Here is a 25,019-nt window from a genome sequence, read left to right as displayed (position 1 = left end):
AGGGGCTCTATGAAGCTGGGCCGGGCTGAGCCACAAGGGAGTGGGAGGAGCCAACTCAGCTCCACAGAGCCCCTGCAGGCCTGGCCCTGCGCTCCTGCTGCCCAACCTGGGCCCCACTGGTGCTGGCCCCGCACTCTTGCCTAGCTGTTGCTGCACTCCATGTGACCCCTCGCTGCCACTCCCTCTGACTGTAGCTGCCATTTCCCTGATTTTCTGGCCACCCACCCACTGGCCACTCCGGCACCACATGGCTCCTGGCTGCATTGCTGGACTGTGGGAGCACAAGGCCCACGCCAGTACCCCAGGGCCTGGAGTGGGGGGAGGGGAGGTGCATGTACGCACCTATGCAATGAGGGAGAAAGGGGAAGAGAAAGACAGAGAGAGCAATGAGGGAGGTACAGTGTGTGTGTGTGTGTGTGTGTGTGTGTGTGTGTGTGTGTGTGAGTGTGTGTGTGTGTGTGTGTCCCACATGCACTCCCCTCCATACATATACACCCACACCTCCAAGCCACCCTCCTCCTCACACACAACCCCCCACAAACCCTATACACACCCACACCCCACATATCCACACACACACCCATATGCTCCCACACCTATACACCCCCCACGGGCCCCCTACAGACACACCCACACCCTACATACCCACCCACCCACAGCCCCCCACAAACTTATACCCACCTACCCTGTCCACAATATACAAGAGTAAGACTTCATCTTAAGCTATTGTGCAGCCACCTGTATACACTACAAAAACACATGTAAATCAAGAAAAAAACATTTTTTGAAATCAAATTAATGAATGTTGTAGATGTTCAATTTTTAGAATATAATTTGATAATTTTCTGGTTCCAAGATGGCAAAACCCCTTGCTGGAAGAATTACTTCCAGGTGCAAAGGGAGGGATTTTCAGGGCAGGACTTAAGGTCACAAGATGGCAACCAGGGGGTAGGGCACCTGTCAAAGGACGGGGCTGCCATGCCGCCCTTGACAGCTTGCCAAAACTTGGGAAGCAGCCCTCTACCCAAAATAATTGCCTGCCCCTGGACTAATGCATAATGGAAGAGCTATATGGGGATTCAGACTACCGACCTGGGCTGTAGACATTAATGGTATGCCCAGATTCCATGAAAATCCATAGAAATTTTTATTTGTATCCTTTGTGACATGTTTTAGCAAAGCAGGGTACACAGGTAAGTCGTACAATCTCTCCAAAGCAGAACAGCCAGTAAAAAGGAATGAATAGTACATATACTAGCCAGACTCTAGCAGAGTTATGCATCCATACTTCAAAGCTAAAGGCAAATGTAAACAAATTTATGGATTCATTAATTTTTAGAAACATTATTGAAGGTCTATGCTGCAGTCTTCATAAGTACTTTAAATCAATTTACTAATAAAAATGCTTTCATTTATAGCTACTGTTTTCTGTTGCACAGCAATTTCTAAATTAAAAATTCAAGTCCCAAATAAACTTTATATTCCATTAATGGGAGTATTTTCTCTGTCATCCAGCTATATTACTGCAGTTTTCTCCTTCTGACCATCTCAAATCCTACCCTGCATCCTTACTATTGTGTAAGTTCTGGTGGAAAGCCTGCAACTTTTTCTTTTTTTAAGTTCACAGCTGCTCATCATCAAACCATGCTTTTGTAGTCTCGAGGCTAGACTACTGCTATGTGCTCTATATGGGGCTGCCCATGAGAGCTGCCCAGAATCTGCAGCCAGTGCAGAAAGAAGCAGCCCACCTTCTGACAGGGGCAGGCCACCAGGACATTTGTCCATGCTGCAGGGGCTGCACTAGCTTCCTGTGGCTTTCTGGGCACAATTCAAGATGCTGGTCTATAATGCCCTACATGGCCTGGGTCCTAAAGAGCTAAAGGAACCGCCTTCTTCATTCTGCTCTATCATGATCCCTAAGGGCAGGTGAGAACAACCTCTGGCAAGTACCTTCCGTGTCTCAAGTTCACTTACCCAAAGCATGCGGAAGGTCACTCTATGGCTAGGTACAGATATTCAAAAAGCCTGTGGTGAAATAGATCTATGTTACATGGTTTTCTGCAAGTGGTATAGTTTAGATCGGTAGCAAACAGAGCAAACATTCAACCTTTAATGGGGGGCAAATCTTAAACCAGGTTCCGATATTTTTAAACTAGTCTGTGTGCTGAACTTCTGTTCTGTTATGGGTATAGACCGGTTTCTGATCACTTATACCAGTAAAAGCATAATGTCTGTACCTAGCCTAAGTTGTTACTCTTCTGCTCTGGAACTCCTTCCACTCAAAGCTTTCCAACATGCAAGCCTGACAATCTTTCAAAAGCAGAGTAAGATCTTTTTATTTGGGTGAGGTTAAGCTTGGCTATTTGGGGGAGGAATTGTTTCATTACTGTTTTATTATTTTATCTGTTTTTATGATTTTGTTATTTTAAGTTGCCCTGAGCATTTTTGGGGAAGGTAGCATAGAAATCTACTAAATAAGATAGAGCCATGAAAATCCTCCTCCTCTTCTTTATTGAGAAAATTTCACTACATCTCACTTTCCAAATTTCTACTGGTTTCTCTTTCTCCAAAAGCATTATAATTTAAAATACTGTCTCCAATTTCAAGAGCAACACAATTGTGTTCTTGACTACATCTGAATTCTTGTGTTTCCCTAACACCTCCAGCTAATTTGGTTTATACCTAACCACACTCTTTATCATATCTCCCACTATCATTTCCACAAATGGAACTATGAATTGCTATGACTACGGGGAGAATAGACACCTGGAACTAAAATGAATGGGAAAAGAATGAAGATTGTAAGTAAACTCACCTCTTTCAATTCTCTGCTCAAACTATATTTTTTCCAGGAAATCTCTTGGTATTAATTTAATATGCAAGAAAGTGTGATTATTTGAATTGCAATTAAAACTCCTACATTATTATGGAGTGAAACCTCTTCCCTTTCCATTGCCCGATACATCATGTCTATTTTTACTATCATTATTCTATTTAGACTTAATTGCTCAGAGTAGGAACTAATGTTCTTTTCTGTTCAGCACCGTCTCAACAGAGTTTACGGTACTCTCATAAAAAACAACAATAATTCCAGTAAGAAGGCCAAAGACAATTTATGAATTCCAAAGGAAATGTCTTCAATCCCATTAGTACTTGAAATGCATTTTTCTTACATGAATTTTTGTTAAAAACTAGAATTTAGTATATTAGTGGTTTGAAGCATTGAAAAGAATACAATAAAAATGATACTCTCAAGGACAGAAAGACTAAATGCAGCAGACTGGAAATAATCTAGATTTTTCTCCCTTATCCTCTTAAATTTATGTGATTTATTAATATAGAAAGACACTTTTGGCACACGAGTGAAAGCAGGATATGACTATAAAGTTAAGAGTCTAACAATCTGCTTCAGAAACTAGGAACTCAAGACTTAAAACTGTAATGTATTTAAACAACAGCAGAAACAGTAAAGTGAAGGGCTACAAAGCAGAGACATATTTTATATATACACTACAAATTACCATAAATAACAGCCTACAACCTGCAAAGTCTCAGTGAGTGCGTGCGTGCGTCTAGTTTTGTGCGTCTTGAACTAAGAAAAAAAGGAATTATAAGCAAAGCTATAGAATTCTATAAAGGAAACTAGAGATCGCAATTACCACATATTGGATAATGTTCAAGATTTCTAGTAGAAGTCAATACCAATACATTTGTTAATTATTTTTTTACATATTGTTTTGCCTTTCACACATTTTGTACGAACAAGTCAGTATAGTCACTGCCCTCAGGAAAAAGCCCAATAATCTTAGCTTTCAGTGAGCACTTGTCCAGGGTCAATAGTTCATTTATTTATTTTTCTCTATCTTCTCTTATTTTTCCTGGAGGATTGCTTTTTTGCCAATTTGACTAGCTGACTGTAGAAAATGGATCTAACAGAAGTTACAAACAACTCTTGATCACAGTGAGCACTTGATTATGAGCCTGCAGTGAAACATATGTACTCAACAGAGTAGCAGACATTTGACACCAAAAGATTTTTCTTCTTTAGTACTGTATAAGGATTAAGCAACCACTCAGATGGGATCCAAAGAATACAACAAAAGGATAAATCAGCTTTTTCCTTACTCCTGGGGAACTCTGATTCAGCCAAAGTCAATTTTGAATTTCTGTGTATTTTTAAAATTATGACCATGGTTAAACAAACATGCCTGTCATCAGAACATGAAAAGCCAAGCCAGTCTTCCCATAATATGAAAATGAAGGCCGGTAAAGACCATCTAAGCCAAATTTTAAGTAGCATTTTAACTGTGCACTGGACTGGAGACCACTGAAAACCATGCATCATTTCCTGTGGGATACTACCTTCTGTTTGTTTTAACTTCTTACAAATCTTAAATTTTATTAAATATTGTTTAATTTAATGAAAATAAGGAACCAAGTTTTTAACTTTACACTTTTGAGATTAGAGCATAATATTAATTCATTATTAACAAGAATGTATTTGGTATTGCTCAAGGTAAACCCCTGTTTCACTACAAACAAGGTATGTTGAAGACAACATGCCCTGGAATAAGAACATGAAAAGAAAGATTTCATGCTGTGTGATGAAGAATACATTTAAAAAGTGATGCTACAAAACTACATTTAGAACTGGAAGCCAAAATGAAGAAACTATAGAACAACTTAATGCCGGGCTGTCCTGCAAACCATGTGCAACCAATGATGGGTTAAACTGCATCCTCCAGGCTCCTGCCCAGACTCCATTTCCCCATATCACACACTAGAAGAGCAGTCAGAGTCTTCAGGTTCCTCCTCCCTCCTCTGGCTCCTGCTTCCTGCCCCTCCCACAGGGGAAGAGGAGTGCAGCAGCACAAGAAGCTGAGAGTGAGCCTGGAGGTGTAGAGCAAGCCTGGAGGCACATGGTATAGGAGAGGACTCTGGTGCAGAGGTATGGCACCCATGTAGGCACACTGTATAAAAGGGTGGGGAGGTCATGGGAACACTATGAGTTCCCATGACAGTGAGGGTTGCAGGCACACACTGTAGTGGTGGGGTGCTTATGCATGATGCAGTGATGGGGGAAACTCACAGGCACAAAGTACATGTGGGGGGGGGGGGGTATCAGAGGCACAGTACAGTGATGAGTAGAGTGTCTGTGGGCTGGGCAGCCCACAGGATGTGCAATCCCCAGGAGTTTAGAAATTGCACAGCCTGATTTAATAAAACAGTCTTCAGGAGTTGCAGACTGGCTACTAGGTTCTGGGGGTAAAAAAAGAATTCTCAAAGGTGAAGTAAGAGCTTCATGCATTTACAAAAGAAAAATGAACAAGCTTTAGTTCAAGCACCCCCACCACCATTTTTAAGTGCTGGGACACTGATATACGAAACGTGACGGCACTTATAATTAAAAGTGCCACACCCCTAGCCCCCAGAGTATGTGTACAAGTGTCCATTGGCACAACATTTTCCTAACATCCACTTTCCTTGGAAATTCCTTCCCTTCTTTGGTCCACAACAGCTAAAGTTCAGATTCCAAAGTTCAGATGTTCATCTTAATCCATGAGGAGTAAAAAGAGATTTCTGAGATTGGTGACAGACACCTATGTTAAACCATATGTAGTTAGAAGCTTAATGTTTTTAATATTTTAGCTATTGTTGGTATACTATTATATTTATAAAGACTATCCAAGGAATTAATAGTTTAAGATGGGGAGCTTTCTTCGTAATTTAAATGGATTAAGAAATCAAACACACGTTCAACTTCAAAATCTTGGCAGTCCCTCAAAAACTTTTTTTTAAATCTCTAATATCTTAAGTAGATAATTATTTTTAATGTCACCGTTATTAGATAATGAACACTGATAAATGCCTGCCAAACAAGAAGTGTCACCAGTTTCTATAAAACACAGGAGAATAAAATAAGAGGCTCAATATTTCTTGATGTGTCTAATTTATTGAGTAGGGGTTGTAGTAACAAGTCTCTAAGGCCAGTGTTGCATCCTGAGAACTTCAGTATTTTGAGATCATCTTAGTTTAAATGCTTATATGAGCAAGTAGCAAAATGCTGGATCTCTGATAGTGACAAAGTGGGTGGGCAGATGCATCTCAACTGAGCATGCAATACAGCCTGCCTTTAGTCATTGTTGAGGGATAGGTAAGTGCTCAACCGTAAAGAGGAAGGGCTGACTATGAAAAAAGGCTTATAAAACAGCTGCCAGAGAACAGCAATGTTGGACTTTTTGTCCTTTGCTCTTCATAGCTAGGAATAAAGAAAAGATTAGGAATAAAAAGAAGACAGAAATAGAAGTGACTTGAAAAGAAGATGGTTCAGAGATGACTGGATGTAAAAAGCTACAGGAATCTTATGGAAGCTATTTATGTACAAAATGTTGCCTGATAAGCAACTGAAGTGAGAGACAACAGAGATTAATCAGGAACCAGAACTCAGTGAAAATACAGATGATGTACAGGGAAGAAAGAATAATCTGCCAATACTACAGGCACTGCTTGAAAAGCACATAAATAAAAGGCAAAGTAACTGCATAGCACTGTACCACCAGTGGTGCAATGGACTGTAAATCTTTAGGGTGGATAAGACAAAATCTGTTTGGATCAAAATCATCATGAGGAAGGCTGGTAAAAAAAAAAGTTCTCCTGTGACAGTTCTAGAAGTCTATTGAAGATTCCAGGATTGTATTTTGATATGGAGAGAGAGCTCTGTAATATGTTTAGAGAGAAAAATAGTATCAGGAATTTTGCCATTATGGGAGAGCAACCACCTAGGCACGATTTGGAGATTTTACTATTAATGGAAGAGCCAAGTTATTCCTGGATGTGATAGCCAAAAACTTCTTCAACAAAGAGTAAATGAATCAACAAGAAGCAGTTCTATTTCAGACTTTGTTTAGGTAAGTAGGAGGGACATTATGGGGGGGGAGCTGATTTTAGAAAATAAATAATAAACTGGACTAATTATAATCTGGATCACAAATGGATTCAGTACAAATTAAACTAAAGAATGAATACAGCTGTAACTAAAGTTCTTGACTTCAAACGAACAAATTCTTAAAAATTAACAGAACTAGTTAGCAAAATCAAATGGACTGAAGAGCTCAGGATTTTAAAAGTGAAGGAGGTTTGGAGTTATTTTAAGTGAATGGTGAATTATCAATATTTCCCTCCAAAGAAAGGGAAGAGAAGCTTGGGCTAAAAGGTTAAAAGACTTTTAGATCAATAAGGCTAAAAAATCATCGAAAAAAGCATATTGACAGCAATCACGGAACCAGGAAAAGAATGTGAGAAAGGATTCAAAGACAATCTAACCTTAAAGCATAGTGACAGAGTAGATTGCTCAAAATCAAGTTGAACTAGCCCTTGCAAAAGAAATTAAAACAAACAGCAAAAGTTTCTTCAGTCATCTAAAACTAGAGAAGCGGGGCTGCTACTTGGGGATGATGTAGTCAAGATTAGAGATAATTTAAGTATAGTTCTGTCACAACCCAATTAAGTAAGTGCCCATGCCACAAGCAAGAGATATTATTTAAAAGTTTTATTTTGCACTAGGTTAACTAAGGGTTAACAAAATGATAATAACAGCCTTCTCCGCTGTGCATGCCAACAAGAGATTTATTGCTGCGCCACTAACAGAAATGAAACCTTAACCTTCTTTGCTTTACATAAATCATTATAACTGGTCAGAGTAATACAGGGAGTAGCCCTAAAATAACACCCTAGCGAAAAACGCTATATAATTGGAGATTCTAATTAAATTTATGACGTGGCGAAAACCAATTAGCTATTACACAAATAAAACCCACATACACTTCCGCAAAGGGAAGAAGAAGGGGGACCTCCGTACGCACCTTGGAGACCTCTGAACATACGTGTCAGAGTAACTGGCAATTTGATCACTTGTCAGTGCCCCCCCGCGTCTCAACCCAATCTCAGACGTAAATCAACGATTGCCAGCCCGACCATTTTTCTGCCCATTCCTATCCGACCACTTATGCAGACCGACCTACGAACCCTAAGCTATAACTAACCAAGTATCTCTGACCTCCGTTATTCACCACCTTGACGGCGTGAGTAAATAATCTCGCTTTAAAACCGATAAGCATCTGCCTAATTAATTCCACTCCAAGCGTCACAAGTACCCGCCTGATGGCCTTCTAAGGCTCCCGGACTCCTTGCTGCAGTGCATGGCAGCGACAAGTTCAAACTAAGGGAATGTTTTATATTAGATATCAATAAGGATGATGATGTAGAATATGGGTAGAAGGCTAGGTTGACTTGCATCTTATAGACCAGGGGTCAGCAACCCCTGGCACGTGTGCCAAGCACGGGACACGAGGCCATTTTGCTCGGCACACCACTGCGGGCCTGGGTTCTAGGCAGCTGCTGCCAGTCACAAAGCCCAGGCTGCTCCCAGCAGGCAGCTGGGCAGCTGCAAGCAGACCAGGCTCCATGGTTGGCAGCAGCTACCCAGAGCTTGGGTCAGTTGCAGCCAGGAGGCTGCAAACATCTGCTCTGGGCTCCAGCATTAGCTCCATACCGGTGGGTGCACATGTGCCTCAGAGCGGACAGTGGGGGAGCAGCTTATAAACCCTGCATAAGGTATAAACCCAGGCAGCACAACCCTGGCTTCTCCCCCACTGCTGGCACAGAACTGATGACTGGGCTCCAGAGCCTCGTGCAGCTGTTTGTAGCCTGCCTGAGCTCTGGGCAGCTGCAGCAGGCAGGCTGCAAACAGCTGCATTGGGCTCCACAGCCACAGCATCAGCTCCATGCTGGCAGCGACTGCAAATGCACCTCACAGCGGACAGCGGGAGGGCTGCGTTGCCTCAGGCCCTATCCCCACCATCTGCTCCGAGGCACATGTGCACCCGCCAGTATGGAGCTGATCCCAGAGTGCAGAGCAGCTGTTTGCAGCCTCCCGGCTACAGCCTACCCAGGCTCTGGTAGCTGACCACGGAGCCTGGACTGCTTGCAGCCTGGCTTGCAGCTGAGCCCACCCCCACCCTAGCCCTCACCAGGATGAGGCTGGTGCCACCCCTTGCCAGGAGCACTGCACCTTTTGTGGGCTTAGCTGTGCAGGGTGGGTGGGTGGGTGGCTAGGCTGATGGGCAGGCTCTGGGTTGGGCCCTCAGCCAGCTGCGCTGGAGCCTGGCTCCCCGGGGAAGCACAGGGACTCTGGCAGGACCAGGACATTGTTGGGTTGGACTTTGTCCAGTGGTCCAGGAGCCCGGCTCTGTGCGCCTGTGCATCTGGTTCTGTGCGTTTGTCTGCCTCTGACTGGTTCTGCATCTGTGTCTGGTTCTGTGTCTGCTTTTCACAGTTGATAGGGTCAGAAGCAACCTGAGCAGATCATCAAGTCCGACCCCCTGCCATGGACAGGAAAGAATGCTGGGATCAAATGACCCCGGCTAGGTGATTATCTAGCCTACTTCTGAAGACCCCCAAGGTAGAAGCAAGCACCGCTTGCCTTGGAAGTTGGTTCCAGATCCTAGCTGCCCTGACTGTGAAGTATTGCCTCCTGATATCTAGCCTGAACCTACTCTCAATCAACTTGTGGCCATTATTCCAAATTATTCTGGGTAGTGCTCGGGGGAACAGGGCCTCTCCCATTCCCTGCTGGTCCCCCTGGTAAGTTTATAGAAGGCCACCAGATCCCCTCTCAGCCTTCTCTTGTGGAGGCTGAACAGGTTTAGGTACCTTAGCTGCTCCTTGTAGGGCCTGCCCTGCTGCCCCCTGACCATGCAAGTGGCCCTCCTTTGGACCCTCTCAATGCAGTCCACATCCCTCCTGAATTGCGGCACCCAGAACTGGACACAGTACTCCAACTGTGGCCTGACCAATGTCGCATAGAGGGGGAGGATCACCGCCTTGGACCTGCTCGTGATGCATCTGTGGATGCATGACAAGGTGCAGTTAGCCTTACTGACTGTGTCCTCACATTGGTGGCCCATGTTCATCTTGGAATCAATAACGACTCCAAGATCCCTTTCTGCCTCTGTGCTGATGAAAAGGAAGTTCCCCAGCCTATAGGCATGCTGCTGGTTCTTTCTCCCTAGGTGCAGTACCCTGCATGTGTCAGTACTGAATCCCATCCTATTCTCATCCGCCCACCCCTCTAACCTGTCCAGATCTAGTTGTAGCCTGTCCCTCCCTTCTAGCGTGCCCACCTCTCCCCACATCTTAGTGTCATCCGCAAATTTGAACAAAGTGCTTTTACACCCCCTTGTCCAAGTTACTGATAAAGATGTTGAATAGTACAGGCCCAAGGACCAAGCCCTGGGGGAACCCACTGCCCACATTCCTCCAGGTCAAAAATGACCCATCCACTACCACTCTGTGGGTGCGGCCCTCTAGCCAATTTGCAGCCCATCTGAGTGTGTAGGTATCAATGCCACAGTCACCTATTTTTTTTTTAAGAGAAATGGGGTGAGAGACAGTGTCAAAGGCCTTTCTAAAGTCCAGAAAGACTACGTCCACCGTGATACCTGAGGTTCTGGATGTGTGCGCGCATGTGTCTGTTCTGGGTATGTTCTGGTTCTCTCTGTTTGTGCACGTGGTTGTGTGTGTGGTTCTCTCTCTCCTCTTTCTCTTATTTGTCTCTTTTTTCTCTCTCTCTCATTGCAACATGCTCAACAAAAAAGGAATACACAACAACAAAGGCAACATTTATGGTTATTAAATATACTAATATGCAGTGCGTCCTGCCATGTACGTTCCCCCACCCCGTCCTCATTTTATTTTTCTGGCATGCCGGCACTCTGGCACCTTCCAAGGTAGACACTGTGGTTTCTTCAGCACTCCAGTCGAAAAGGTTGCCTACCCCTGTTATAGACTAAATCAGAGCTGTATAGGATAAGCATTCGTGAGCCTAAACTCAGTTCATCAGATTATGTCAAAGTATATGGGTAATGTGGCTAGATCCTGGATAATCAGAATGAAGGTTCACGTTTGGACATCAGAAGAGGTGAAAGTAAATTCAACAGATTAATGCAGGGGCTGGCAATCTGTGGCCCATGGGGCCATTAGATCCAGCCTACTTGGCTGGGGCTTCAGTGACATTTGGCATCAGGAACATTGCCCATGCAGTAGGGAGCTTTCTCACTGGAAAGAAGCAGCAGCAAAGAGAAGCAGTGGCAGCAACTGGATCCTAGCACTGGCCTACCCCATACCCAAGCTGGGTCATTTCGGTCTGCTGTTGGAAAAGGTTGACTGCTGGTTTAACATGTTGAATTTGGGGGAATCTAATCATCTCCATCCCACAATACTAAAACCTTGGCTCATGGAATCACAAGCTTGGAAGCAAATATTTTTTAAAAATCCACCACTTTCAGGTTAGTACTTATAACTGAAGAACAGTTCCCCACCCCGTCCCTTGTTCTTTGTACTTTGCTTTCTTTTCAATGCCCTTTTGATCAAATTGTAAATTTCTTGACATAAGAACTTTGTCCTTACACTTTCCTGTAAATCTCCCTGAATACAGGAGAAAAATATGTTACACAACATTTATAATGTCAACGTTTCATACAGAAAGATATCAAGGCATGAATAAGATTCACTCCATTCTCCACTACAAGACAGCCACCATCAGAGAGGAGCCCAAAGCTGTTTAACATCTGACACCAAAAAATACAGATAGGCTTATACAAGGTGAAAAAAGAATAGATATTTGGGTCAGATCTTGTTTCACTTATTAGACACATAAGTGCATTTAGGTATCTAATCGTGATCCTATTCCAACCTGCTCGGGTCCCTGACGAAACACACTGACATGTCTATTTTTGTAATGCCATCATCTTAGCCTTAAGACTAAGTTACAAGATGCAGCAAGGAAGAGGAGGAGAAGGATGGGTTAACTGTTTTTCAGGCACTCAACCTTGGTAATATAAGATTGCACTAACAGGTATCACAGATCTGGAACTAAGTGCAAATTCTGAACAAGTTCTTCTATGATTCATTCTTTTATTGCTCCCAAATTCTAAAACTTTACTAAACTCTGGAGTGAGACCCAATGACATTTAAATATCTACAGCAATAGAACACTGTTCAATATCTATCTGAAACTAGTTCATGACACCAGGCCATACATGCAACTTTAGACACACTCAAAGTTAACTCGCTGCAGAAGGCAGAGTGTGATAATCTATTTTAACACCAAGCCAATACCATTAGTATTTTTTGCTCCAAAAATGAGTGTCCAATTTTGCTCAGAACATAAAAACCATCAGTTGTTTAAAATCTGTGAGCAGGATATTGTCACAACCCAATGATTTTAGTGCCTCGGCACGATGGAATTTTCCCACCACATGAGAGTCTCTTGCACAGCAGAAGTTTTCTGCTGCAACAGAAAACCCCGGTGCAAGAGAGTTCCCGCCATTCGCATGCAAATTTGTGTCCCGCTATTGGCCAGTTCTAAATTATTCCTACGTGGCGGCTAGTAATTGGCTTGCTGGCCGTATAAAATTTTGTGCGACTTCCACCCAAGTCAGAGAACTTTGACCACGCTGCAGAGTGCCTCTAAAGATATCTGACTTGCGGCTGAGTTGATCGATAGCCTGATCACCTATCAATTCTTCTCCCCGTTGCCGAGCGCAATCCTTCGACGTACCCTTTCCCTGCCGGCTTAATTTGTGGACGGATTAGCTGACCTCAGCCTTGCCAGCTGGAGCAACTCGTGGAGTTGTTTAAGCGACCGGACCACCTGCGTCGCGGCTACTAGCGGCATAAGTAAAGTTTTTGCAACCAGTACGCTTTGTCTGCCTCTCCATTCACCAGCCCGCCCAAACGACCGAGCAGTTTGTATATCACCTCAAGTCGGCTCTGGCCGTCCGAGACAGAGATGAAAAAAAATAATTTGTTTTTACTAGGCAATCATTGATATAAAACAGTAAGTGGCATGACTTATGATAATGAATCCATGAGATGCCATTCAAATGGTAAATCAGCTTCAGCACTGTGTGTGTGGTCCTATACTACTGCATAGTATGTCAAGATTCAGTTTCGTGCAGTTCTATGCAGCCTAAAATTGGAACAACAGAACACACAGCAGAATTGAGTCAGATGAAAGAGCTATATCAGGAAGACACGTACAAGGTCAGCTCACACTAATAATGCAAGTCAGAATTATATAGGATTACTTCCACAACCTGGAAAGCTTCATGTAATATTCTAAAAGAAATACAACACGGTTAGTGAAAACACTAAAGAGCCTCTAATTCCTTTTGGGAAAAAGACAACTACTTAATTCAGGGGGGAAAAAGATCATATTGTCTATATTTTCCTTTTCTTACCCTCATTGTTACAGATTTCACAAGCTTAGAGTGTATTATCTTCCTTGATTTAAGTGCCTTTTATATTAGAAAAACAGGGAAACGAAAAAAAGAAAGACTGAAGAAAATAAAATCTTACACTAACAGATTTTGAATATTTGGCGTAAGATACCAGAAGTGAAAAAGACATAAATGATGCTACTTTCCAGGACAATGTCCAAATTAGCTACAGGCTCAAGTATGACAAGTATGATATGAAAGGTTTTTTCCCCAAGTATATTTCATCGTTTAGACACAGTGAGAAGTTTATAACTGCATAAATTTCCAGGATGCTAGACTAAGCAAAACAGAAGGAGGTTTCACAAACCCCTCTTCTGCTGGTCCTTACGTCCAATTTCTAGGCTACCATGTCCCACCAGATCAATGTAATGTCAGAGCATCCATCTATGCTTAACTAACGTATGAAGAGTAAAATGTCTGTATAACTCTGAAAACGTCTTTCCTCAAATATACTATTCCTCACTATTGTAACCAAACGAGTAAGTTAAAAGGTTTTTTTCATATTGGAAACAGTATTGCAGAGTCAACATTTATTAATCTTGTGCATTTCATAGGTAGTAGCCACCATAATTTGCATATAAGAGACTAGTTTCTCCCTCCAGCACAGGAAAGATGTAATAGAAGAGATTGTCTCCTTGTGAGGTCTTATAACATTGCCATACTTTTTAAAAAACTTGTTTCATAGTATACTATGTTCTGTATTAACAAGTCAAAAACAGAATAGTTATTAACTTTGCAGTAACTATGACTCTTTGAAATTCAAAAAGCAGAAAGATTTTCCTTGATGGCCAGATGCACCAGAACCACTAACTTGAAGTCTTTGCAAATAGCAACATTGGTTGGGGCTGCACATCTATGCTGGTATGGTTGGCCTCAAATGGCTCTCTTAGTTTCTCTGCCAATATATAATCCCAACTTCTATATCATCAAAAAATCCTCACCTATCATATTTCCTGGTCCATCACATCTACAATAACACTTCAACTATACTATCAAACCACAGATCCACCTCTGCAATAAGCACTAAGAAAAGAATACACCTAGCTTAAGTGGTCACTAAAGATATTTTTTAAAGAATCATTTAAATTTCAAACCAATATTTTAAGAGCTGAAAGACCTTCATATAAGAAACAGAAATCTTTGGAATCATTTGAAACAATTTTCAAATCCCATTAAACCTTGCATATCTCAGAAAATGAACTAAATAAAGATTTAAAACTGTAACATTAGAGATGTTCTGAGAAAGATAATCTACAAAAGATAAAAGCAATTACAGCTGTAATGTATGTGCATTAGCAGAGTGCATATTCATGAGCTGAACAAGCTGCCAACGCTATCCTACAAAGGTGATGAGCCCATGAAAAGGTGACAGCAGCTGATATTTGATTCTAGGCAAGTCCCTGAAGCAGGCATGCTTTCCTCCTCCTATAAAACTCTGGAATAAGATGGGTTTAAACTTCTCTGAGTTGACAGCAAGCAGCAACACTTCCTTTCTGCTTTCAGCTCAGCTCAGCTTGTTCACTTCATCTCTACTTGCAAAGGAACAGCAAAAAAAAAAAAAAAAATCAGGCAACAAGAACAAAGCTGTAGCATCCTTCCAATTCAATGCTACCTGTGCAAAAGGGGACTGCCACTGAAATTGCACAATCATTTATGAAAAAGGATTTGCAAAGTATTGCCAAAGAATCAGGTTTAACTTTTTCTTAAAATGATTTTGATGAGATACTGAAATGCTGTTATAATTCAAGGTATTAATAGTTTCTCCTGTTAAGCAATGGAGTGTTTAGAAGGTGTGGGCTCCTACAGATTGAGTCTGTGGGAGCACAGAAATTGACGTGCTCTGGCAGCCTTCCGCGCCATGTGCATCAGCGTCCCCGTGCATCCCCATGTTGAAAAAGTGGCAGCAGGGTGCTTTGAAATAAAACATGTTCAATTCGCTTTAGCTCGAAGAGCCCCACCACCATTTTTTCAGCATGGAGACACTGATACACGTAATGCTCGGGCGTTTTTAATTAGCACAGCTCGCTAATTAAAGCGCTCAACAACGTGTCCCAGAACACATGTAAAAATGCCCTGTGTACCTAGACAGAAGACATAAGCAAACCTTGATAAATACAAGGAAAGAATAAATATTAAATTAAATTAAATGTTTTAAATGTGCCTGTTCCTAGACTATTCCTTGATGGCTTTTTTAAAGTAATCAAGTTAAATCTTATCTTTAGTTTCAAGGGCCCCATTTAAGATGACTTTTATTCATTTATAAACTGCTTTAGTCATCTATGGCTATGGACAAATGTACCTTTAAACCACTTTTAATAAAACTGAGCAAAAAGCTGCTGCTTGGGGTGAATCAACTTTTATAATGTAACACTTACTTCAGCAAGCTCCCATAGCAATACAAGTTAGCTAAATTGCTGTAACTTTAACCCTGAGTGAAACAAGGTTAAAACTGCAATGGGTTTGCTATACACTGCATTGTCAGCAACACTTTACACTATAATACTAGCTAGTTCATTAGCACAATTCTGCCTGAGGGAATGTAGTCCCCTCTAGATTCACCTGAAAAATGTATTTTGGAGAAGTAGCATCTACATATTGATCTAGCACAAACAAACCTGTCTGCTTTTTTGATTTAAGAACAGTCATAGATAATGCTGAAGGTGTTATAGCTACAAGCATTCTCCCAAAGCTTACATGCATTATTTGGCAAATTCAAGTAAATTCACTAGCTGTTTTAAAGACGTCAGTGAAATTGGATGGATTCTGACCATTTTGCATGAGGTGCCCAAAAAGATGAGGACAAATGTTTACCTTTTCCTCCAATTCCTTCTTCACAAGCTCATATTTTCGCCTAAGTTTTATATTTTCCTCTTCATTCTGGGTTAACTCTTCTGTCAGTTTATCACACTCCATCTTCATTTTCTCCAGCTGTCGACGCTGAACCTTTACTACATTTTTTTCATCGAGAAGTTCTTTCTGAAAGCAGAGGGTACTGGTCAATAATGAAGTCATTTTAAAATGTTCTCAGGTTGCATAGCCCCAAATCCATGTACAAAGATTGGGGGAAAGATACCCATATTTAATTGGTAAGATTTTTTACAGCTTTATGCAGACTGAGCTTCTAAGAATACATTATCTGCGCAAATAAAAATGCATAAATATATTAACTCTGTGTTTACTTACATATATGTACATAAGTTATAAACACACACACACACACACACACATATACATGCATATACACACATATATATACACACACACACACACCAGAAACTGAACCACTAAGTAATTTGCATGTAATCACAATGAAATGACACTGCTTTGATTTTATTACTGGCAGCATAACAGTTAAAGCAAAGATTTTTTTGCACTGGAAATAGAACTGTCATGCAGCTTATCTACCAATACAAGCATAGCAGGAAAACCAGATCAATCAGGTAAGAGAGAGTGCCGATGCCTACAGTGCATAATTCTGTAATGTCTTGCAGGATAACCAGGCTGGATTTCGAAAGTGCTAAAACGACAACTTCTTGATCCTGCAGTGAAATTCTGCCATACTCGAACTGACTAGCACTGTATGTAAAGTTCACTGCTTAAATAAATTAATATTCCACCACTGAAATTCAAAGGAAGCCAAAACACCTAAAAATATAATTTAATTTACCAAGAACTCCAATACAGACAATAATAATAATCCTACACTGACAGGGAGATAGATGACCTGGATGATTTATTTGTAGGACAAGGCAGTTTGGAGTGCCATGAGCAGCTGGGGAGTGAGGAACTCCAAGCACCCCAGCTGCTGCTTCCACAGGCACTCCTCGTAAGTGCCTGGGCATGCAACTGGGTTACCAGTTGCATGCCCAATTTTGAAAGGTGTGGGATGCTGTGATCCTGACATAAGGGAAGGTTGTCCGATGTCAGGCTCACAGTGTCCCTGATCTACCTCCAGGAATTGAGCACAGAAGAGGGGAACACTGGATGGGACCCAGTGCCACCCCCAATCTGATCTAACAGGTCAGGTCGGGGACAGCTGTGTTCTGGACACCAGGATTTCACCATGCCCAATCCTGATGCTCACCTGAGCAGTGGGATCCAGCAGGGCAGCTATGCCACACATTCAATTTAAGGCACAATACAAATCAGTGACAAAGATGTTGTGCATGTTATATGCAACGTGTGCAACATCTATGTAGTTCATTTGCTATATTATCACACCATACATTGGCTTAACATGTAGCATATTACAATTTATGGCATGATTAATAACTTAATTGTACCAAGCTGGGGATTATTCAGAGAAGTTAGATGCTTTCAAGTCAGCAGGGCCAGACAAGATGTACCCAAGGGTACAAAAGGAATTGGCTAAGTGAATTTCAGAGCCATTAACTATCCTTTTTCAGAATTCATGGGAGGTCAAGCAGGGTCCCAGATGACTGGAAAATGGCAATTATAGTGCCCATCTTTAAGAAGGGAAAGAAGGAAGATCTGGGGAATTACAGGCCAGTCAGCCTGACCTCTATACCTGGAAAAATCATGGAGCAGGTCCTCAGGGAATTCACTGTGAAACACCTAGAGAAGAACAAGGAGATCAGAAAAAGTGAGCATAGATTCACCAAGAGCAAGTCATGCCTAATTAACCTTATTTCCTTTTATGATGCAGTGACAGGCTCTGGGGATGAAGGAAGAGCAGTTTACATGGTATACCTTGACTTTAGCAAGGCTTTTGACTCAGTCTCCCATGATATCCTCATTAACAGGATAAGGAAACACAGGCTAGATGGAAAGTACTGTAATGTGGATACACAACTGGTTGGATCATTGTACTCAGTGATTGCCTTCAACAGCTCAATGTTTAGTTGGAAGCACAGATCAAGTGGGGTTCCCCAGGAGTCTGTCCGGGATCTGGTATTGTTCAACACCTTCATTGATGATTTAGATGATGGGATCGAGTACACACTGTGGATGACAAGTTGGGTGGAATTGCAGATACTCTGGAGGGAAGGGCTAGGATCCTGAATGACCTGGATAAACTGGAGAAATGGTCCGCAAATCAACCAAATAAGATTCAACAAAGACAAGTGCAAAGTCCTGCACTTGGGACAGAATAACTACATACACGTATACAGACAAGGGGATGACTGGCTTGGCTGCAGTACTGCAGAGAGGGACCTGGGGGTTACAGTGAACCATAAGCTGAATATGAGGCAAGACTGCAAAAAAGCCAACAGCATTCAGGGTTGTATTAACAGGAGCATCACTTGCAGATCAAAAAAGTGATTCTTCTGCTCTATTTGGAAGTAGTGAGGCCCTGCCTAGAGCACTGTGTCCAGTTTTGCACCCTACACTTCAAGAAAGATGTGGACAGTTTAGAAAAAGTTCAGTGCAGAGAAGAAAAAATGATTTGCCTGAGAGGCAAAGCTTATGAGGGAAGGCTGAAAGAACTCGGATTATTTAGTTTTAGAAAGAAAAGACTGAGGAAGGATTTGATAACAGTCTTCAAATACCTGAAGGGTATTATACAGAGGATGGAGATGGACTTTTCTCTGTGGCTGTAGGGTACAGGACTAGAAGCAAGGGCCTCAAAATGCAGCAAGGGAAATTCAGGATGGAGATTAGGAGAAATTTTCTGATTTTGAGATTGGTCAGGCATTGGAACAGGCTACCTAGAGGAGTTGTGGAATCTCCATCCTTGGATATTTTCAAAAGTAGTTTGGACAGATACTTGGTTGGGATGGTTTAGTCAGGGATGATCCTGCCTTAAGCAGGGGTTGGGATTAAATGACCTTGTCAGGGCCCTTCCAGTCCTACCTTCCTATGATCCTATGAATATAACATTTGCCAGGGCCCACAGATTTATATTCAGTTCCATTCTTATGAATTTGTAACCTAGAAAACACATTCCTAGTTCTTTTGCTATGACAGTTCATACAAAACTTTGACCATCATTAAATTACCAGAGGGCAGGACACAGTGGCACATTATAGACATTAGTCTAAGTACTCCTCTGCCCTGCCTTCTAGCTATAACTTTAGACTAATATGGCTAACTACCTCCCTCTAGTCATTATGTTGTTATACATGATACATCATATAAAAACATTACTATAAACCTTAAAAATTAACCCTCTTCCAATATACTATGTAGTGTTAACACACTATCACTAGAGGTGCACCAATAATACATCAGTCTGATATCAGATTGATACCGATATAAAGAAAACTGGCTGTATCAGAAATTGGCCCAATGGGGCCGATAATTTGGCTGATAAATGTCAATGAGCGTGTGCAGTCGCAGGGCAGCATTCGGGCAGTGAGAAACACAGCCCGGCAGCGTGGAGAGCTGCCTCCAACTGATAAGTCTGCGGTGGTGGAAGGGGAGGAGGTGGTGGGGAAGATCAACACCCCCTGCAGTGAGGGAGGGGGCTGGGGCAGGCACTACCCAGCCAGAGCAGGGTGTGGGATGAAGGAGCAGCTCGTCAGGGGCGGTGGCACTGCAGCTTACACCTTGGCGGGGGGCCTGTGCCCCCCCAGATCTGCATGGGGCAAGTGGGCAGGCTGAAGCTGCAGACTGAAGCTGGGCTCTTTTTGCTGGGACTAGGCTTGGAGCAAGGGCTATGGAGGAGGCTGCAGCCACCCCAAATTTTACCACAGCACCCTCCCAGTGCTGCGACTGCCTGCCTGCCCAGCACAGCCCTGGCTCTTCCTGGCTCAACCCCCGCCTCCCCTGATGTGGGTTGTGGAACAGAGATGCGGCTTGTCATGGGGGCAGCTCCCTCCCAGCACCACTGCACACCCAGCACAGCCCCGGCTCTTCCTGGCATGTTGGGAGAGGTGGGGGTTGAGTCGGGAAGAGCCAAGCTGTGCCAGCATGTGGTAGTGCTGGGAAAAAGATACAGCAAAAATTTGGGGTGGCTGCATCCCCCTCTGTAGCCCCCACTCCAAGCTCAGCGCCTGGCAAAAAGAGCCTGACTCCAGCCCAAGCTGCAGCCCACCTGCTCGCCTTGCACAGATCCAGGGGGGGCACATGACCCTCCCCACAAGGGTGCAAGCAGCAGCGGGAGGCACCCCCCCCCCCCCCCCCCCGCCCCGATGAGCTGCACCTCCATCCTGCACCCTACCTGGGCAGTGCCTGCCCCTGCCCCCTCCCTCACTGCAGGGGACATTGCTCTGCCCCACTCCCCTTTCATCATAACAGCCTTACCAGCTGGAGGCAGCTCTCCACATTATATCGGAAAGCGGATCAGTATCAGCCAATATGTTTCCTTAAAAATTGGATATCAGTATCGGCCCCAAAAATCTCTATCAGTGCACCCTTAACTACCACCATTTTAAATAGTCTCCCCATTAGCAGTTATCCACCAATTTTAAAAGTTTTATATGGCTACCTATGATAATATATGAGAGCCTTCCCTGAAATCCAGCACAAATATAATTGTCAACTTAACCTTAATACAGCAAATACTAACTATTCTGTTCAAAATATCATCAACACAAAATTTAAAAAACAAAACAAAACAGAAAAACATCTGTTTCTAACCAATCCAAATGACTGTAGCAAAAGTTGCACATCGGGTATGAAGGAAAGAGAAAACAGCGCGCGTGCACGCACGTGCATGCGTGTAAGCAGCTAACGTGTACGAGTTAGAGCAGACAAAATCATGGTCTTAGATTGGAAAGGATACCCGAGGATATTACTAGGGATTCGCTGGGTTTAAGGTTGGATTAACAGAATATTGACTTAAGCAAACTTTAAAAACAAGTAAGCAAAAGAAACATGCTTAAGAAAAGAGTCAATTTAATCCTAAAACATCGCATCACAGACAAGCTCCTTGACCAGGAAAACTTAAAACGTACCAACTATTTTCTACCAAGACTTACATTGCTATGTAAATGATTATTAAAAAAATACAAAATAAATTAATCCTACATTACTTTATCCACTCAATCAAAATTACAACAATAAAATGGCATTCAGTGACTTATCACACTGATCCATCCAAAAATATTTAAAGTTAATAAAGCAGCTCAGGGTCTCTATTTCAGTTTAATGACTTACATTTCAGATTAGTTTTATGCCATGTAAAACGCCTTTGTTTTCTTCTTTCTGAGTCATATCGCCTGGAGTCAGCAGTGAATGATTTAAACTAAAAATTTTAACTTGTTTCTAAATAAATTTCACAGTCTGCTTTATAAAATATTTTTATGGCACAATCATTGTTTTTCTAGAAATTATATCAAAATTGTAAATTCTGGAAACTCTTTAAAATGAAAGAACTCATTAAAACTAACCTTTTCAAAATTTGACGTGATACTATGATTCAAGTTCTTAAACTATTCCCAGAGTACCAATGATGCTATTTCAGCTATTGTGCAATATAAACATTTCCAGTGATACAGCCTCCCTGGGACGTGACAGTCCATGGTATAGCAGAGATAACAATTATTAAGGCAACAGTCAGAGAGGAAAGCACTAAAAAGTTTTATCATTCAAATGTTTAAACACATCCTACAATATCATCTACCAAAGTTGCTTTTTGAACTAGTGAGGGTTTTTGACTTAAAGCTATTATGGTCGGTCAGCTTTACCCTGATGTTTCAATGTTTGTGATGACCTACAACAGGTCACGTTTCATTGTTGTGTCATTTATTACTGCATCTACCTTTATCTGAACTCCAGGTTGTTTTTAAAAGGTTTCAGTGACTCTGCAATAGCAGTACCTGATTTACTGTAATTCAATTCAATGAGACTGAGCAGGCATGAACCCCTTTATTGTTAGTTTTATCTTTTCTGCCGCGTTCAGAAATGCATTTATATGTAAACGCGCATGCTTTGTTAGCTTCATCATCCAGTGGAAAAAAAAATTGACATCAGAATTATTCAGCCCAGATACCTTCAGCATCCTTATTTGGGTCTCTGCCTCAGTCTTTTCTTGTCTAAAAAGCTTCATCAGCTCTTGAACATTTCTCTCATGCTTTGTTTTCACATTCTGCAGCTCTGACCTAGTATCTTCCAGCTCCTGTTGGTGAACCTCTCTCTCCATCTTTAGCTGCCTACTAGTTGTGGTCATGTCTTCCTGCTTAGATTCATGCTGTTTCTGGAGGTCTGAGAGGCTTTTGCACAACTCTTTCTTGGCTTTCTCTTCCTCTGTTACTCTGTTTGTTAACTCTGCCCGAATGGCACTTAAGTTTTTGATATCTGCTTGCATCTCTATGAGTCTTTCCTGGTCCTTTTCATGAATCATGTTAGTGGTTGCAAGTTCTTTCTCTAACTGGTCTTTTTCAATTTTCATCTGGTTTTGTACCAGGATCTGCTTTTGCAGCTTGCTTTCCAACTTGTTTGCAGTACCTTGGACTTCTCTTATTTCTTGCTCCAGAGCTATCTGCTGAGACTTCATTTCACTGAGCTTCACATCTTTACAACGGAGCTCCTCTTCTTGCTGGGCCGTCTTGGTAAGGACATCTTCCAGCTCTTTCCGAAGATTTTCTATTTGCTGTATAGCAGACAGAAGCTGCCCCTTTAAGTCATCCTTTTCTTTAAGAACCTAAAAAATAAAGAGGAAAAAGATGAATCTAAAAAAAGCATTAGACAAATATTTAGTGCAAGTTACACTGTCTGGAAGCAAGAAATCATCTCTACTCCATACAAAGTAAAAGAGAGTTACAAATTACGGCACTGATTCAATGATGGTATTTAAAGCTCGAAGTTAGATATGGGCTTAAGTACCTAATTAAAAAGATCCAATATTTGTCAGTGGTCCATTCCTCCAATTCTCTTTGTGAACTGAGAAATACTCTTGTGGAATCAGAAAAAAATAAATGCCTTAAACTTTGATCATTTGAGTTATAAGATGACATAAACGCTTTGTGGAGAATTGCTGGCTCTGTACAGTAGAACAGATAAGGGAAAGTGTTTGTTCTTTGTAACTCCTCTGCAACTGCTTTGCTCACCGCAGCCTTGAAGATAGCAAAAAGTATGTACAACTCTGATTTCCAGGTGCAGGCAGGGAGTGATATTTCTCCCTCGTCTCCTCCATAGTTCTCATCCTGATAACAGCGAAGAAGTAATGAAGTAATGTTTATAACTGCTTTTCTAGCTAATTTCACTATATGATCACGTGAGTTGTAAGCGACTGTTAAAAAGTATATAAGCCTCCTGATTTTGCTATTGGGGGGGAACCCCTTGCAAGTGCTTGGAAAATCCATGTCACTTTGGCGTCCCCCCTACAGCTGTAGTCTCTTTTGAATAAAAGCTTCTGCTGACCTGACCCAAAAGTATGCTGCGTGTGTTTCCACAACACTCTTTTCTACCAGATGTCAGTATGAAGGAAAAGGGGACAATGGAGAAATAAAGCAGAAAAGAAAGCTATCAATTGGTTGAATTTGCCTCTTACCTATAACTTAATGTTCTTAGATTTGTTTCTATATGTAAGCACTTACCCTAACCCAGGGGTGACCAAGATCTGGCTTGCAGAGTCATCTTATATGGTCTGAGAGCTCCCCACAAATCTGGAAATTTGGTGGCATGGCAAGCAGTAGCAGCATTAATTGTTGTGGCTCCCAAAGCCACACAGGTCAGATCCAGAGCACAGAGCTGCATCCTCTGGCTCACAGGGCTGCCTACAAGGTCAGAAATTTGATGGCAGTAGGAGTGCAGCTACTGCTATTCCAGGATCTGCAGGAATTCAGACTGCCATTACCAAATTCCAGCCTCAGGCCAAAGAACACAGCTCCATGCTCTGGAACAGCTCTGTGAATTGGCTCCACACTGGATCCAGCTGATAGGGCTGGATGAGTTGGACACCACTGCCCTAACCTATTTTTTTTACATTGGCTGAGGGCAGAGCTTTGTCAAGAAGAATGAACTCATCTTCTAAAGCCAGGGAAACAATGTTTCCCTATAAAAAATAAAATCAACTGTAATTTTTAAAATAGAAAGTTAAGATGTTCCCTAAAATGCTACTGTTAATCCTGGTGAAGACATTTAGGGAAGTCTGTAACAAATGGGATGAAGGTATGCTTTAAGTGTAAATTTAAATATGGAGTTGCTAGCACAAAGGTGTACATCTCTCACCTTTATTATTTTGTTTTTCTCCAGGGGATCAGGGAACATATGGGCAAAGAAACTTTAGTCAGTGCCATAAATAAGGGAATAGTTTACAAGCAAGTGAATATTGACTCAAATATTTTGGTTTTCTACAGCAGTATCTGACCACCCCCCTGCTTTCTGACCCTTTTCTACATACAGTTGTTTCAGGACATGATTTAAAAAAATGTCCCTCTCCAAAGTGTAATGGAACATACTGTACTCATTCATTTCAGACCAGGAATATTACTTGTAAGTGACCAGTTAAAGACAATGAAGAACTTGCTGGAAACTAGCCAACTAGCCTAATCTTTACTATTCCGATTGTAAATCTACCTTCTTTTCTCTGAACAAAGCATAAAAACTGTACTCAACTTACATGTTGGTCAACCCATATTCAGGCCCCTTCCCTATAATGTTGACTTTTATACTCCAAGGATTTTTGTTCATACAATTAAAATACTAACTCAAAATTTGTTTTTTCAGTACCATTTTTATTTTAGGCTTTTTAGTGCATTTAACCCTTTGAGTCCTTTTCCTGATCATTTGATTCTCTTGTAGGATATTTTAGGGGCAACAGAAGTTCAAGGT

The 25,019-nt window shown here is 41.9% G+C and overlaps 1 protein-coding gene across 1 annotated transcript in view; it reads right to left on the bottom strand.

Moving 5' to 3' along the window:
- CEP128 (centrosomal protein 128) overlaps positions 1 to 25,019 on the bottom strand; it is a 184,293-nt gene that overhangs the window by 22,464 nt on the left and 136,810 nt on the right. The window contains exons 14-15 of the mRNA XM_025196583.1: positions 22,237 to 22,887; positions 16,152 to 16,316 (exon numbers count right to left, since the gene is read on the bottom strand). Of these exons, the coding sequence (XP_025052368.1) occupies positions 16,152 to 16,316; positions 22,237 to 22,887 (816 nt within the window). The remainder of the gene's footprint in view (positions 1 to 16,151; positions 16,317 to 22,236; positions 22,888 to 25,019) is intronic.

Source organism: Alligator sinensis, unplaced genomic scaffold, assembly GCF_000455745.1.
Source record: "Alligator sinensis unplaced genomic scaffold, ASM45574v1 scaffold289_1, whole genome shotgun sequence".
NCBI classification, from domain to species: domain Eukaryota; kingdom Metazoa; phylum Chordata; order Crocodylia; family Alligatoridae; genus Alligator; species Alligator sinensis.
This window is presented reverse-complemented; position numbering and strand designations above follow the sequence as displayed.